General features: G+C 39.1%; 1 protein-coding gene across 4 annotated transcripts in view; it reads left to right on the top strand.

Moving 5' to 3' along the window:
• Positions 1-17,944, top strand: part of NGEF (neuronal guanine nucleotide exchange factor) — a 305,718-nt gene that overhangs the window by 279,941 nt on the left and 7,833 nt on the right. For all 4 annotated transcript variants that reach the window (XM_075201742.1, XM_075201741.1, XM_075201743.1 and 1 more), the window contains 5 exons: positions 14,412-14,486; positions 15,177-15,266; positions 15,695-15,858; positions 16,523-16,678; positions 17,192-17,271. In XM_075201742.1, the coding sequence (XP_075057843.1) occupies positions 14,412-14,486; positions 15,177-15,266; positions 15,695-15,858; positions 16,523-16,678; positions 17,192-17,271 (565 nt within the window). The remainder of the gene's footprint in view (positions 1-14,411; positions 14,487-15,176; positions 15,267-15,694; positions 15,859-16,522; positions 16,679-17,191; positions 17,272-17,944) is intronic.

The following is a 17,944-nucleotide window of genomic DNA, read 5'->3' as shown; positions in this document are numbered from 1 at the left end:
TTTACACATTGTAACTGACAATCCCTAAGGACAATAAATGCATAAATAGATATTCATCTATCCAAAAACGATTGGAATTAATGCGGTATATATAAAACACGTGTTGCTATTGTTATTGATAAGTGGACCAAGTACCGTTCTTTTTAGCTGTTGTCCTTCATAATGCAGGCTTGTGTTTGGTGCTATTTTTCTGCCATTCAGAATCATTTTTAAGACATGTTCTTTAGTGAATCATATTTTTTATCACACTTTACTTATACTTGAAGTTAATTTTTTAGTAAGTCAATGATGTTTTATCACCAGTTTTTGTTATTGATTGGCATCTGTCAATAAAAAGTTCTGGTAATGGTAATAATGTGGTCATATTTTGCAGTAATAATGCTAGACGTACATCACCACTTGTGGCAATATGTATTAAAATGTAGTTATTTTCTAAAAATGCTGGGCTGTGAGGTGCTAACACTCATTGTAACATGTTGTCTGTCCGTTTATGATGTTTAATGTTGGAGTTGTGAATATTTCCACATTATCATGTTTTATTTGGGAATATCCACGATAGTACCTATATTTTTAAACCTTTTCTCTGTATGTATTCTGCTTTTGGCATTATTGTGGGATGAACTGGCCATCTGGGAATTGTGGGAAATGCCAGATAGGCTGGTGCGCTAATGGTCTGGTCTGGTCTGCCACTTAAAACAGTATTTGCTGTATAGCTGTACTGTACTAATAGCCGATGAGCTTCTGGTCGAACAACTGCTTGTAATCTTGGCGACCTCGCATTGCATAGATATTAGCTGCTAACTTTCCTTGCTCTTGATACCTTTCATTATCTTATAGCTTCAAACGGTCATTGAAAACCCACCTGTTTAGAAAAACCTACCAGTCCTCCATGTAACCATTTCACCATGTAGTATAACTCACCCTCTTTCATCCTCCATCTCTCCCACTCTTACTTCTTGCCCTCAGATCCCCTTACACTGGCTCACCCCCATGTGTCTGCCCCTTTCCCTTTAGATTGTAAGCTCTGGTTCGCAGGGCCCTCTTCCCTCCTGCTCTAATTACCTATAACATTTGCTCACCATCTACACTGCGCACCTCCTCATTGGGCTCTCTGCCCATTGACTCCACTCTTCCATTGTCTTTGCACCTCTAAACCTGTTAGTTGGACCACACTAATGGGCACAGGTATCAGCCTGCGCTGAAGTGTTATTTGTTTGCTTTATTGTACTGTTATACCATGTACTGTCTTGTTGTTTTCCCTCTGTGTGGCGCTGCGGACATCATGTTGTGCCCTATAAATAAAGATTAATAATTAATTAATAATTGTCATATTACTGAATACTGGGACAGAGAAAGCAATGGAAATTGATGACAAAAACAGATAAATATACATCTCTCCATCTCTCTCTATAGTGTAGAGTTTATAATTTGTAGCAATGATGAGTCCTATAACCTCTCAGCTTCATCTGTAAAAATCAATTCATCCCTTGCCAGGTCTGCCATGACAGTAAGCTTAAAACAAGGCAGTAGGCTCCATGTAAAGTCACAAATCTCAGCTTGTTTGGGCAATCCAAAACTTTTGGGGGGCTGGGAAGTGTTTGTGGGAGTCCTAGTGCTCCGCAACATTGTTTCTGTATTTTCTCCTAAAATACTGGATGGTTTACCTTCATTTATGTATTAAATTAATCACGAGTGTGAGGGGACGTCAGAAACGTCTACATATGTATTTTTGAGTATTTAAAGGATTTTATTACATTAGCTGAGGTATGCAGAAACATGCTCTTTCCCAGAAAGGTGCATAATATGTTAAATTAAATGTATAGATGCGATTTTGGGTTTCTGCCATGTCTGATCAGCACCTCTCTAAATGCATCTTCTTCACTCTCACCAGTTCATTTAAATCATTCCATCCTACAAGTGAAATCACTTTTTTACTAAATTTACTGAAAACACCCCCGCCCCCATCTTCCCAAATCCTCCATAGAATGGTGCATCTTGGCCTGTACATACATACACTTACACATAAAATTGGTGCATTTTTGGAAGTATAAGTGTAGTGACACAAAGCAGCATTTATACCAGACTTGCCAACTCTCCCGAAATATCCGGGAGACTCCCGCATTTTGCGAGAGTCTCCCGGGCTCCCGGGCGAGTGTGGCAATCCCCCGCATCTGGATAATTCTGCCCACTTCCTAGTGAAGTGGGCAGAATTAAGTCCCAAACGCCGCGATTCCCGGTGAATCGCGGCGTTTGGCCCCGCCCCCCGCTGTCAAATGACGCATTTTGCGTCATCACGTCATGGGGGCAGGTCCAAAATGACGTCACTTGGAGCCCCCCCCCCCCCCCCCGTCACGCCCACCTCCTCTGCAGGCTCCCGGATTTCACCAACAGAAAGTTGGTAAGTATGATTTATACTTTTATAAATCACCCAAATGTCTGATTAGATGCAACAAGTTTAGTGCAGATCTGCATCATTGACCAGTGATAGTAAATGACCCTCTTTTTTTTTTCTTTTTTTTTTTTTTTTTGTAGTTAAAAAGTAAAAATAATCTCCCAATACACCTCCCCCCGCTATTTTAATACCTTACCTTTCATGAACAAAATGGTGGTACTCCACCCTCTTGGCTCCTCTTTATGAATAATTCCTCAAACAGCAGCAGTCCAGCCTAGTCCAGCCTAGTCCGTCTTCTTAGCAAACAAAACTTACATTTTTTTTTATCTAGAATCAAACAAGGGATATTTTTGCCAGTAAGTGATGTAATATTCAGTTTTTTGTCCTTTTTGTTTTTAGCAAACTGGCCACACACAGCAAATATGAGACTGAAGTTTATATTAACTGTAACTATTGAATATGAATAATCAGACGGTGTGGTCACATTATTGCTGCATAGTCATTTGGAAACCACAGCAGAGTTCTCCCAAGTATGATTTTATCCCAGGAGTGAAATCGCAGCACACGGCACTCTCAGACACCTCTTTTTAGAACATCCAAATAGAGCAGATTGATGCTGAATAAATGGAGCGTTGTTCCCTGTAAACAGACTTGAGAACAAGCTCTGTGCAATATGCTGGTCTGTGTTTAGAGTAAACACGAAGGGCTGAGGAACACTTGTGTAAAAATGTATGGTTATACAGCAGATCACCCAGCCTTCCTGTCTCCTGATTCTAGGACTCAGAACTACAAGGTCAGACATCACTTATTCCTTTCCCATTTACTGTGAGATTTAGGGGGCTATTTATCAAAGGGAGATAAGTCTTTAGGGCTTCCCCTTATCTGCCAATGTCCCCAATTACCTCCACTATCACTATCACCATCTTGGGATGGTGGTAGCTGGGGGTCAGGCATGGAAAAAATTATTTATTATTAAAATCAATTTTTTTTTCCTCTTTTCTTTTTCTAAATTAAGGTTTATTTAAATAAAGTTTTTTTCCCTCCTTTTTTTTTCTAAAAAATGTTTCAATAACTTTAATATTATTTTTGTTATTGAATCTAGATATGATAGCCCAAGAGCTAGATTTACTAAACTGCGGGTTTGAAAAAGTGGAGATGTTGCCTATAACAACCAATCAGATTCTAGCTGTCATCTTGTAGAATGTTCTAAATAAATAACAGCTAGAATCTGATTGGTTGCTATAGGCAACATCTCCACTTTTTCAAACCTGCAGTTTCGTAAATCAAACCCCAAGTCTGGGTTTCCAGTAGCAGTGCATACACGCGAACCAGCACACCTCATGGGCAGAGAGACCCTGCACAGTGACGCTGCCCTGGCCTTGACGAGTGGTAAGATTACACTTATTGCTGCCAGCCAGTATCACTCAAGTGCCCCGGTGGCATTTTATTGAGAAATTGGGCAGTGGTAGAAAATCTTCAAAATACCTGGACCTCTTGATAAAGAGACCTGTTATTGTGATAATCTGCACCTCTGTGATCTGTGATAGCATACATCCCATTTCATGATGTGGAGTGGTTTTTGTTTGTAGTTTTAAACTTATTAGCGAAACTTAACTTCCAGAATATAGTCTGCCTACTTTTTTTTTGGCTAAGAATAAATGCCAGTTTCCACTTACAATATAATATGCAGCGATAGTGAGTAACCCAGTGGGATCTCTGTCTCCTGGAATAGAAAGTAGGACTTAACATCAAATATTGATAGACTTGTAGTATCCGTCCAAAAATATGGTGCATCTAGCTTCTGATTGCTTTATGTTTTAGGTCTATTGTTTTATTTTCTCTGTTATGTGTCATTCACTTATCAAGCTCACAGTTTTATCTATTTGGCCAGTTCTCCTCTCCTGCTTTCCCACGGTAGTGAGAGATATTGAATTTTACTTGTCCCCACCCTTGTATCAGACTGGGGACAGCTGACGCTTGGAAATAAAGATTTGTTATGACAGTTGAAGAAACATAATGAGCAATTATCTGTGTCTACACACAGTTTCTCACTCCAGGACGCTCTTATACGAATTTTCAATGTTTAAAAATAAATGCTTCTGTAAACAAGAAACATATAGCATAAACTTGCTGCATATACATTTGGACACAGTTATGATGTGTAATGTCGTCACAATATAATTTTATAAATGAAAAAATTGACTTTATTGTGCATTAGATTAGGGAATTTTGCATGAATGTAATTCTATTTATTGTTATATTCTGACTTTTTTAAATTTCCAAGTTTATGTGGACTTAACACATGTAAAATGGTCATTGTGAAGTTATTAAAGGACACAACAAGTACAGATGACAAATCATTATTACACATGTATCCGTAGGCTGGGCTTTTGCATGGGAATGCCATTATGCTGAAATCATTCACAGTACCCAATCAGCGTATTTCCATAGAGATCAATGGGCAGCCTTTTCTCCTCTGCTCTCGTGTCAAATTAGAACCTAGGAGAGATATATATTAATAACTCATATGCATGACTCCTTAGTCCCATCTCGACTTTAAACAAAGAGCATAATTATCATGATTATGGCCTTAATGGGAAAATAATATATTAATGAGTTTGTGATTTCTGCAAATGATAAGAGTTGTTTTATCGAACGTGAAAAATGTGTGCGTAACTAAACAAGAGTTTAAGGTGTGTTGATGAAGTAAACGAGGAGTTAATGTACATTAATGTATTCCTGAGTGTTTATGCAGAGATGCTTAAGTGCCACAGATGGACAGCGAACAATGGTTTATGGCCCAGCCCCAGATGTTACAACTTTGGTAAATGTCTTTGACTAGAAAAGACCAAGGGCTTGATTTACTAAACTGCGGGTTTGAAAAAGTGGTGTTGTTGCCTATAGCAACCAATCAGATTCTAGCTGTCATTTATTTAGTTCATTCTTCAAGATGACAGCTAGAATCTGATTGGTTGCTATAGGCAACATCTCCACTTTTTCAAACCCGCAGTTTAATAAATCTAGTCCCAAGTGTATTATATAGACTCTAAGTGTATTATATATTCATATAGGAAGAATAATACGTTCAAAGCACTACCTTCCTTAATCCATGTTTCAGAAGACATCTATATAAGTTCGTAACCAGTGGAATCAGTCACATAACATGTGTCATTGATAGATACAGCCCCATAAGGAAACTATGGAGATAATGCATCTCCCCAAAGAATCCATCTAACATCATTATGTTTCCTAAGCATATGTGTTGGAAAAAAAATACTCGGTTCAGTGGACTTCCGCGGAGTCAAATTATGTATAAAACTTATTACTAGAAATGTTTTTAAACAAAAGGACAATAAAACAGTTGTAAAATGGTTTACCATACCAACACATCTCTGCCCTGATGTCACAATAAAGAGGGGTTTGGGTGGAAAAAAAATTGGTGCTCAGTCTTTTTCTTGAATTGTTCATACCTTCTAGCCATTCACAGACAGCAGAATTACATAAGTGCTCTATGACCATTTCTGTTTGTATTCCAATTTTATTTTAAGAAAACTGTCACATTTATATTTTTATTGAATCTGAATTGTGAGTTTTTCTCATATTAAACGCTAGTAAATAACATTCTGTCTTTACGTTATTAAATAATTCACACGTCAGATAGGCTTGGTTGTTATAATAGTTCATTTATGCAGGGAAGCATCTGATTTACAGTAAACCAAAATTAGGCTCTGCATCCAGTCTGGGATCATTCAGAGATTTCTTAAGAGTGTCAACTGTTGAACTGTGTAGGATATAATTGTGGGGTATTTTAGTTATTTTAACATAGACCAAGTGTTGTTTTTTTTTATTAACCCTTACACACCCACATGTTATACATGCCCCGGTGGGTCAGATCATGACAATAATGTTCACACAGTTATTATTTTGAGTTAGTGTGAATTTGTGAGGTGGGCACTTAAAGAGCAACTGCAGTTAAAAATATGTTGCCTAATAAATAATCATTATGTTTATTCTATAATTTACTGAAATAGCTCCGAATACTAGAAACAGGGCTTCTGACTGAAATTGTCTGCTGATAACTTAGAAACACACATCTGCTGATATTTTACAGATACTGAAAACCAACTTTTCTTAGCAACATTTGTAACCATGGAAACAATAAATGAAGTCCATGCAGTTTGCGTCCATGGTTAAAGATATTGCTATGAAAGGGTGATGAAACACAACTTATCTGCCAAATGGCAGTAACAGAGTGTTTCTCAGTTTACAACTGTGAATTCCAGGCAAAATACATTATGGCATTATTCCAATAAGATATAGGGGTCTATTTACCATGATTCACAATTATGCCCCGTTAAGTATCATCTGTCAGCAATGATAGATGATTTAACAGAGCAATTTATTATTGAAGTCATGTCGGGACAGCGCATCCACAGAAGACTGTCCTAGTGCACAAAGGTAATTTCCGTTAATTAATGCAGGGCAGAGCAGGAAGGATGCCAGAGAGGGATTCGGAGACCCCTCTCTTGTGATGCTGTCCACATAGGACTGAATGGCTAACACCATCGCCATCCCATTGAGTATCATGGGGACTGCGGTATTGTGTGATACATTGTCGAATGCCTACTTAAAAATGCCTAAACCATGTGGAAAAAGTCGCTTCCTGCATGGTTCAAGGCAGGGGTCCGCATCCCCTGGCACATGGACGTGGCACGCGGACCACTTCTGTCTGGAACGCCGAGCTCCACAGCTGCTTCGCTAAAAGAGCCAAAGAAGACCGAAATGGAGCTGCTGGAATGGAAGATCAGCATCTAGGGTAACTATAAGGGATAACTTTAGCTGGGGGCACAACTGTGAGGGGTAACATAAGAAATAATTAAATGTTATATCAATATATATACACAGTGGTCGAAGTGGAAATTTAGAAGTGGCAATATAGATAATGTAAGTGAATAGAATTTGACAGTGTGTGTGTATGTGTATATATATATATATAAATGTAGCTTGAAAAGATTTTTCCCGACACAGTGATAGAAAAAGTTTGCAGACCCTGATTTAAGGCTTGATAGCTGGGACCTAGAATAGTGATTTTAATTATTTAAAGGAGTTACCCTTTAATTATAAAGGGATTTGGTCAACTCTGCAATAACTTGGATTGGCAATATTTGCTGATGTTGTAGGTGTTATAAAGTGAGTATGAGTGCACAAAGGGGCACACCGGGGAACACATTTTGACGCTGTCTCTCTGTGGAAAGGTTATGCACTATATGTTATGCTGTTTCTACTGATATAATGATTGACACATTGCAGTTTCTCATGGTCAGTACACTGGAGAGTGTGGTGATCGTCCATGCAATTCGTTAGCGGAGTATAGTTTTCACAGATGGTCTCATTGTTTATAATCCAAGTGGCTGGGATTACCAACAATTAGCTGGCTATCCTCTAGAACAAATTAATAGATTAACAAATTATTATCATTTACTATATTAACATTTATTCATATATCAGTGTTTTTTCTGTAGCATTTTACAATTGGGAACAAAGAGTAATAAAACAGACTGGGTACTACAGACAGACAGAGAGGTATACATGCATGTACTAATTGTGGTGCTTATAGGTAGTCCACTAACAATTTGATTTCTGACCACTTCTTACATTTACCATGGAAGGAAACCTTCCATCATTTTGTATCCAAACGTAAGGGCTGTTTTATTACTGTTGTATCACTAGAAAACTGGAATCAGTTTTCAATAGAGGTTCGAAATATTCTCAGTAATTGACCCTGTCTCTGTTGATGAGTTATCTGGGATGAACCACTACAGTTATTTATTGTCAGTCTATTGTTATTTATTACTTAGCGGTGTCAACAAGTAGGTATGCTTTAGGATGTGATAAGACCCTGAAGGTTTATAAACACATGATGCAGAACTACTGCTAAGCAGAATGCAGAAAGCTGTTCTGAGACAGTGAAGCGGTTAAGCAGCATGAACAAGATTTATGAGTGGTAGACCTCCATCATTATACTGCTGTTAAATCACTATGTGAATAGCTAGACAGCTTGCTAAGTGCATTAGTTAAGCATGTTCCAGAAGAAAGATCTGATGGTCTAAGACCAATGTTACTTAAACCCAGGGCCGGACTGGGACTAAAAATCAGCCCTGGCATTTAAAGCACACAGGCCCACCTCTGTTGAAAAAAATGTGTGCGACAGTGCAGTGGCGGTGCCGCCAAGGGCGTAGCTACATTATGTTGGGGGCGTGGTCAAAATGGTGCGTTGATACATACATTATAATAAAACATTACATTTATCAGACCCTCCCCATCCACATTACGCCACCCCCCCAGATACATTATGACACCCCCAGCCCACTGTACTTATCTATGCTTCTGATGCTGCTGACATTCCTGTAGAGTGAGCAGGGAAGCTCTTAGTTTCACGAGATTAATAAATCTCATGAGACTTAGAGCTCCTCGGCTTGCTCTGCAGGCTGTGTCCTGGACGGAACTGGGAGCACAAATTCCTCCTGCTGACCAGAACTGGATTAAGGCTCGGGGGCCCGGCACTTAAGTCATAGGGGCTCCTATAATGTAATTTGGCTACTAGACAAATTTTTGACAAATACACAGGCAATACTGTGTGCACTACTGTTAGGTGCACGCAGTTCTGCCTTAACAAGCAGTACAGTGTGAAGTAGGACATATCTCCCAACTGTTCTTGTAGTCAGACCAAATCCTGACTAAGCGGGACAGTCACCCACCAAATTCAGAACAGTTGGCAGACTGTCCTGGTCTCTCCTACCTGTCTTGTCATGGTCACCACTTGTGGCTGCTGGTGTCTTTAGATCAGTTGCTGCTTGTCTGGATCCTGGAATGTTGGATGCCCTATTAGGAGAAAAAGTACATGAGTAAATGAAATTTAGCCCTGGTGTTAAATCAATATAGCATCCACGTTTTAAAATTAGGCCTCACTGCAGCCACTCATTAAAATACTAGTATTCACATTTGATAAATAAATCTATTTCCCTCCAACTAGCCCTGACATTAAATAGCATTCCCATTTAATAAATAAAAATATTTTCCTCTCTCAAAACAACCCCAGCAAGAAATTAAATAGCATTTAAGTTTAATAAATATATCCATTTCCTACAACCACCCCAGGCATTAAATAACTCATAATCACATTTAATAAATAGACCTCATTTTCCACACACAGCCCCACATTCAATTAATAGCTCCCAAACCACCCCAGCATTAAATTAAAAATCCAATCACCCCATCTTAAATTGATAGGCCCCACTATTAAATTGCCCCTCCATCCCCCCACAAATTGAATAGCACCCAATAATTAGCCCCTACCTGCAATTCACCATTAGATTAACCAGCCTACCTCCCACATTATATTAAGACCCCCCCATCCATACATTATAGTCATACACCGATCCCCCCCCCCCCCACACACACACACATTATAGTTGTACGCCGGCCCCCACACACACACACACACACATTATGGTCATACACTGACCCCCCCACACACATATTATGGTCATACACTGACCCCCCCACACACACATTATGGTCATACACTGACCCCCCCACACACACATTATGGTCATACACCGGCCCCCACACACACACACATTATGGTCATACGCCGGCCCCCACACACATACAATAGTCATACCCTGTCACACACAAAACATACTATATTTTCACTGTCACACACGTACACACTATAATCATACCCTGTCACACACACATACTTTACATACCCTGGCACCCACATACTTTACATACCCTGGCACCCACATACTTTACATACCCTGGCACCCACATACTTTACATAATCTGGCACCCACATACTTTACATACCCTGGCACCCACATACTTTACATAATCTGGCACCCACATACTTTACATACCCTGGCACCCACATACTTTACATAATCTGGCACCCACATACTTTACATACCCTGGCACCCACATACTTTACATAATCTGGCACCCACATACTTTACATACCCTGGCACCCACATACTTTACATACCCTGGCCCCCACACACACACACATTATGGTCATACGCCGGCCCCCACACACATACAATAGTCATACCCTGTCACACACAAAACATACTATATTTTCACTGTCACACACGTACACACTATAATCATACCCTGTCACACACACATACTTTACATACCCTGGCACCCACATACTTTACATACCCTGGCACCCACATACTTTACATACCCTGGCACCCACATACTTTACATACCCTGGCACCCACATACTTTACATAATCTGGCACCCACATACTTTACATACCCTGGCACCCACATACTTTACATAATTTGGCACCCACATACTTTACATACCCTGGCACCCACATACTTTACATAATCTGGCACATAAACTACCCCCCCTCCCTCCTTACCTTGTGCGCTCCGCGGCGCGCTGTGCAGTCTCTCCTATCACATGGGACGGCACCTATCACGTGGTGCGCGTCCCATGTGACATAGACAGATCCATTCATAGAAGAGGAGGGGAGAAGAGGACGCGCGGCCACCAGGAAGTAAGTATACAGCCGGCCCCATTTCTCAGCGCACAGACTGTCATGCAGGAATTCTGGCATGACAGTCTTTGCGCTGAGCGATGGGGCCGGCCAGCTAGCAACCGGCCCATCTGGCCATCGGCCCTTCTGGCATTTGCCAGAAGTGCCAGATGGCCAGTCCGGCCCTGCTTAAACCTGGTCCTCAGGACCCCTAACAGTGCAGGTTTTCCAGGTGACAAAGGAAATAATTATATCACCTGTGGATCTGCTACAATGTCTCAGTCAGTAATGACTACACCTGTGCTAATGCAAGGAGATATGGAAAACATGCACTGTTAGGGGTCCTGAGGACCAGGTTTAAGAAATACTGATCTAGAAGGCTCAACTGAAATACACACACTTAGTGCCTCATGCTTCAATGGTCTCTCTAGTTCTTTGTGGATTCATGATCATTATCATGAATATATTGGTTCAGCTAACACAATGTCTGCCTCCAGTGTATGTAGGTGACATGTACATAATAAGGAAAGATACATAGATTGGTCACATATAATGATTTTCCAGAATATGTAAGTACAACAGGCATAGATCATTATCTAACTGATAACCGAGTGTAAGTTGGCTCCACTGGGCAAAGTTCACTCTGTGATAAATCAGTGTAAAAATACAGGTACAAAGGCTGATTATATTACACTTATTGCCAAATGGCTTGACAGTGACAGCAGAAGACTTAAATGTCAAGTAATAGTTTATTTTGTGGAGTTTATGCACTGAAATGTGGAACGTAGAGCCGTTTATATCTCCCAAACGATTCAATGGATAAATGTGAATATTAAAAATAAAAGCAGACACAATAAATGAAAGCACTTATATTAAAACTAGACGTTTAAAATCAGAGAAAAGGATATTAGTACAAGTTTTGGTCATAATTAGTATTATTGGCTAGTGTCAACAGAAGATAAAAGGGGAGAAGAAAGGACTAATTAATCTAAAAATATATCATTAATAAATACATAAAAAGGATCACCTTTCAGAAAATATAGTAAAATGTATCGCCAATGTCATTACATTGCAAGTGTATCAATTAGTTAGCACTAGATACAGACCCCTGTAGTTCATTGCTAGAGTTCTTGCTCATATTATCACATACTATGGGCTAGATTTACTAAGCTGCGGGTTTGAAAAAGTGGAGATGTTGCCTATAGCAACCAATCAGATTCTAGCTGTCATTTTGTAGAAGGTACTAAATAAATGACAGCTAGAATCTGATTGGTTGCTATAGGCAACATCCCCACTTTTTCAAACCCGCAGCTTAGTAAATCTAGCCCTTAGTCTCTGAGTCCTGGCTTCTGGAGCTGCCTGAAGCCTCTGTGGAAAACTCAGACCGCGCACTGAGGAGTATGCCTCATGCATGAGGCTAATAACTTTTTCCAGCGGTGACTGGTAGGGGCCGGGGGATCCCTGAGAGATGAGGGAGATGGCACATACCCCCTAAACCCCTTCACCCTTTAAAACATCTATAGGCAACATCCCCACTTTTTCAAACCCGCAGCTTAGTAAATCTAGCCCTATGTCTTCTTGGTTTCTGTCTATGTTATTATCTACTAAACACAGAATTCCAGCCACTCCCTGCTATAAATGGCATTGCCTCTCATGCGTCACACCAGCAGAGTTACGGATCACAAGCCATTAATGCTGGGTTAGCTGATTGCTATTTGAAATATGTATGTTTGTTTTTTCACACTGGATTAGATACATTCAGCTTCAGTCTTACTGAAGCTATTAGTGATATGTGTATGCAGTATGCACACTCAAGGCCAAGCATTACAGCTAGATCTGAATGATGTGTAAATGCCAGGTCTGGGATGTTGGAAAGGATAAATAGGTGCAGGCGACGGGGCAGTACTGTGTTACCTTTACACATATGTTTTTTAAAAAAATATATTTATAGTTTTATATTTATGTACTGTAAACATGTAACCTTTGGCTCTTTACCCTTAATATCACTAATAAGTTAAAATAGTACATTTAATGAAAAAAAGAGACCTCTATCTGTAATAACATGTCAGCAGGCATATTAAACAAGGGTTACAAGCTATAACAAACAAATGTAACATGAAAGCAGAAAGGAGCTGAGGGCTGAATGGGAAGGATTCAGCATTAGGGCCGCCTGTTGCCCATCATTGATCTAGAGGAATAATAAAGCTATACAGCAAACACACAGGGGTATATTTACTAACCTGCCTATAGCAACCAATCAGATTCTAGTTATTCTTTATTTAGTACATTCTACAAAATGACAGCTAGAATCTGATTGGTTGCTATAGGCAACATCTCCACTTTTCCAAACATGCAGTTTAGTACATATACTCCTTCCTCAGTGTCACCAGTAGGCTCAGGAAAGATATATTGTATACCATGCACCACAGACACACGATACACGTAAATCGCCACATTACCCAATAGGACAATTCTGCTATTCCTGTTGTGTGTCTGAACACCCCCTTGCTTTTGTGGTTTGCCTATTGGCTGAATATCATACCTCTTGCACTTTGCAGCCGAGGATGAATTGGATCTTGCTGTGCTTGCTGGTGTATGGTCCGTTCCTCAGCATGCACAGAGCAATTTTTACGAAAAATAGGCTTCTACGTTCCATAAGGAATCATGCCCTATATGTACAGAAAGCCAGCTGTCTATGCAGAATAGCTTATTCCTATATGTTTTACTGAATATGTAAATAAAAATAAACCCTGTTTATTTTTTTTATGTTTTTGTCTTCTGTGTATATGTGAACATTTAAAGGGGTTTTTGCAATTATTATACTTTACTTTGATTTGTAAAAGTGAGTAAACACATTGATGCAAGGAAACACTGATAAAATGTCTGACTATGATTTGTAATTATTAATTTTCCGTTACATTCTCTGTCTATAATATATAACCAATTATAGCAGGAGATACCTTATTTTACCATCAATGTCTCCCTCTATTGCCCAGCTCTGTTTGTTTTTGTTTCTAGTGAAATCTCATTTATATCATCGTCAGCTATTTATATAGCGCCACTAATTCCGCAGCGCTGTACAGAGAACTCACATCAGTCCTTGCCCCATTGGAGCTTACAGTCTAAGTTCCCTAACACACACACACAGACTGCCTGAGAGAGGCTAAGGTCAATTTGATAGCAGACAATTAACCTACTAGTATATTTTTGGAGTGTGGGAGGACACTGGAGCAAACACACCGATAAGGCCATGGTTGGGAATCGAACTCATGACCCCAGTGCTGTGAGGCAGAAGTGCTAACCACTGAGCCACCTGGACAAATGAAACAATATTATACTTCATAGAGTAAATCAATCCCCACTACAGCTTATAAACTGATGATAAAATATTGTATTCTGGTCTCCAAGTTGGTCTTTACAAAACATGAATGTTGACATTGTATCTGTGTTAATTTGTTTCTTGGCAGAATATTCTGACTAAAGTGGAGGAGGCGTCAGAACGAGAGGCAACGGCGCTACAAGCACACCGCGAGCTGGAGAAAGTATGGAGCGTTCCGTGGGGGATATTTATAAGCCTTTTGGAAAGCTAGCATTAGTGACCATCAGGAAAATTATACACAGAATTTATAAAAGCTTCAAACCAAAATTTTTAAGGAGTAATCTGTGACTCGTATGACAAAAATGACCCGTAATGCTGTAAGAGATTTATAAATAGTACAGTGCAAATAATTCAGAACAGTCTGCATCTAAGTACACATTTAGTTGGCAGTTGATATTGGTTTAACAATGGGCAACTGATTTAAGCCCCTGATTAATTGTAATAATTTGTATTTCTTAGTGTTCATTTCTAGTTAGTTATTTTTTATGTTATGTACTGATTGATATTTTTAGAAACTCCAAATATTTGTTCATACAACTATTTTAGAACACATTTTGCATTATGCTGTTTTAAAGGTAAAATTAGATTGACTTGTACATTTGTTACATTTGTTGTTTGTCTAGATTAGAGGTAGGCAATTTGTGCATGCTGGGGCTGGCTCAGCAGTGGAGAGCCGTATATTGCCTTCATCTGATGCCACGCCATTCCATTTGTAGTTCTTTACAGTTAATTTGATTTTAAGCATTAATATTTCCAATATTTTTCACAACAGATGACTTTTTATTATTGTTTTCAATAATTATTATAATTGTGCTTCTGTTATGTGACTGAACCTCTGTCTTGTGCTATTTAGCTGGTGCGAGCCTGTAATGATGGAGTCAGGAAGATGAGTCGCACTGAGCAGCTTATCAGCATAGAGAAGACACTTGAATTTAAGATCAAGGTATGATTTTCGTTTTCTTTTTTCTTTTTTTAGATATTGTTTCTTTCACCTACATTTACTACGCTACCTCTTAATATAACACCTGAAGACCTTTTTTTTTTTAATGCCAAGCAGGCTCTTGTTTTTAAGGTTTACCTATGTAGCATTATAATGTAATATGAAAAATATACTTTTATTTTCAATGAATTAACATCAGATTGTATTGTAATATTGTATATATTATGTTTGTGATATTGAAAATAATTAACTAAATATAAAAGTTAAAAAGGCAGGTTATTCTGTCCTGAGAATGGAACCAAACATGAATAATGATGGCGGGTTTGTTTAGATAAGATTTTTTTTTGTGGTCATATTGTTCTGCCACCCTGTTATATGGGTCCAAAATGTGTCCTTCCCTCCAGTTAATTCTTCCTCCATTCTCTTCACAGTCTGTGCCAATCATCTCTCACTCCCGTTGGCTGTTGAAACAGGGTGAACTACAGCAGATGTCTGGACCACGCACGTCTCGTACCCTCCGCACTAAAAAACTCTTCCGTCCTGTGTATCTCTTCCTCTTTAATGATTTGTTGCTCCTGTGCAAACGTCTGCCTGGGTGAGTAGTGTATGATGAAGACAAGCTGGAAATTAAATGAGAACTCAAGTAGTAGAACCAGTTTGGCCACATGCCGGGGACCCAATGATTAATGAGATACAAGCCCCTTCCAGAGCCTCAGCTACCATGATGTTATTATTCTCATTACATCTTTGTCTAAAGAAGTAGTAGTAATGGTCCTGTGTACATAATGTCACATGCCAGCTCTCCCATGCCAGGAGAACTAGCATGGGTCATTATCTCTTGAATGGCTGAGGTCCCAGGCATTGGACATGCAGGGTGCATCTTCTTAGGGTCAAGAGAATTTTGAAGGGTGAAGGCATTTTTACATGGGGCAGTAGTAGAACTGCTAAAGTAACCTTTCATTGTGATCATAGATGACAAATACATTGTAGACACTATTCCAGAGCCCTGGTGGCTCTCTTCTGATTAGGGCCTCCGTGCTACAGAGAATTGTCTACTGTAATACTGCAGTTTTAGGTCCATAAATAGTTATATAAATGGCTACATTATTAATATAATTTTATTATGTATTATATATTATTATTGTTGTATACTGACTTTATTTCCTTATATTGCAAGATGTAGTTGGTTTGGAACCTAGATATGTAGTACACTGTATCTGCTACTATGCTATATCTCACACATTTTCTTTCCCTATCAGGGACCGATATCAAGTGTTTGACGTTGCAGCACGTGGTCTCCTGCGTGTAGAAGAGCTGGAAGATCAGGGCCAGTCCCTAGCCAATGTCTTTATCCTGCGACTCCTGGAAAACACACATGAAAGAGAGTTTACCTACATGCTAAAGGCTACATCCCAGTAAGTACAGTGCTTGTAGTAACACCATGCAGAACTGTTATCCCATGAATACATAACACTATACTTCCACCGATCTGTTATCCCAGATAATTAATGAGTAGTGTGAACACTGTATCACAGTCAGTAATTTTTCCCTGTTGATTACATGTGTGTTAAAGGTAAATCTATTTCAGTAATGGCTGACCGCCCTCTCCATCAAGTTCCTGCTTGCCAAAGGAGAACATTTACACTGGGTGTTATTTTTTCCGTTTGGCCAATCTCTGCGTTCTGATTGGCTGATTGAAAATCTCTTACTCTTAATTCAAGCTGCCTGATTGTTATGAACAGTTTACCTTGGCAAGCATGAATAACATGGAGAGGGGGTCACCCGTCTTTACCATGGATCAGGCGCTATAATTAGTGACCAACTAGCCAGCTAAGTGATTTTTATTTGTTTATTTAGTGTGGTATGGTAATACAGCCTTTGAGGCTGATATTCTACATGTGAGAGTGTGAAATGATTGTGTCTTTCAGGAGCGAAATGAAGCGATGGATGACATCCTTAGTTCCAAATCGAAGATCAAAGTTTGTTTCCATCACGGCTCGGGTTTTAGGTAATTTATAAAGTTTATTTTCTTGATTAAAAAAAAAAATGTCTGTCCTTCTATATAATATCTTACATTTCTGTTTCATCATTTCATCTGGGGCATCCATCATTGTTTGACTCAATAATTACGACTCCTGGATACCGAAGGCTGATAGAAGATTGTCTAGAAATATCTTAGAACAAAATTGTCAGACATTAATGGACCAATTATCCTAAAAATTCATTGATGTTTTTTTTTTTTTGTAAAGCTCAGATTTTTTTAAAAACAATTGTGTACTTGTACCAACTATAAAGTGTTTGTACTAAGAATGTGCAGATTATTAGGATAAAATCACTAGACATCTGCAGAACATTGCCAGGTTCTATAGTTTAGAGGCACGTAATGGCTGATAGCCCCAAGTCTGGTGCCTACTAATTCAATTGGTTTTTGAACAGAACCTACCGATGATTCCAGTTGAACATTCAGGTCAAATTAGGGCACTCATCCCTGCCACGCCCCTTTCCTACAATATTTACAGAAGATCACATTTCCCTATGGCTGCCAGAAATATGGACTGTTGAGGTGTATGTTATTGAAGTCCACAGATCGTATTAATTTGCCTACAATTTATAGTAAGATTGGTTGAGATGTAATGTTGTTGTTTCTGCTCTGTTGTCAGAAAATTATCCATGTAAACCAG

The sequence above is a fragment of the Mixophyes fleayi genome, chromosome 3 (genome assembly GCF_038048845.1).
Source record: "Mixophyes fleayi isolate aMixFle1 chromosome 3, aMixFle1.hap1, whole genome shotgun sequence".
Classification (NCBI taxonomy): domain Eukaryota; kingdom Metazoa; phylum Chordata; class Amphibia; order Anura; family Limnodynastidae; genus Mixophyes; species Mixophyes fleayi.
This window is presented reverse-complemented; position numbering and strand designations above follow the sequence as displayed.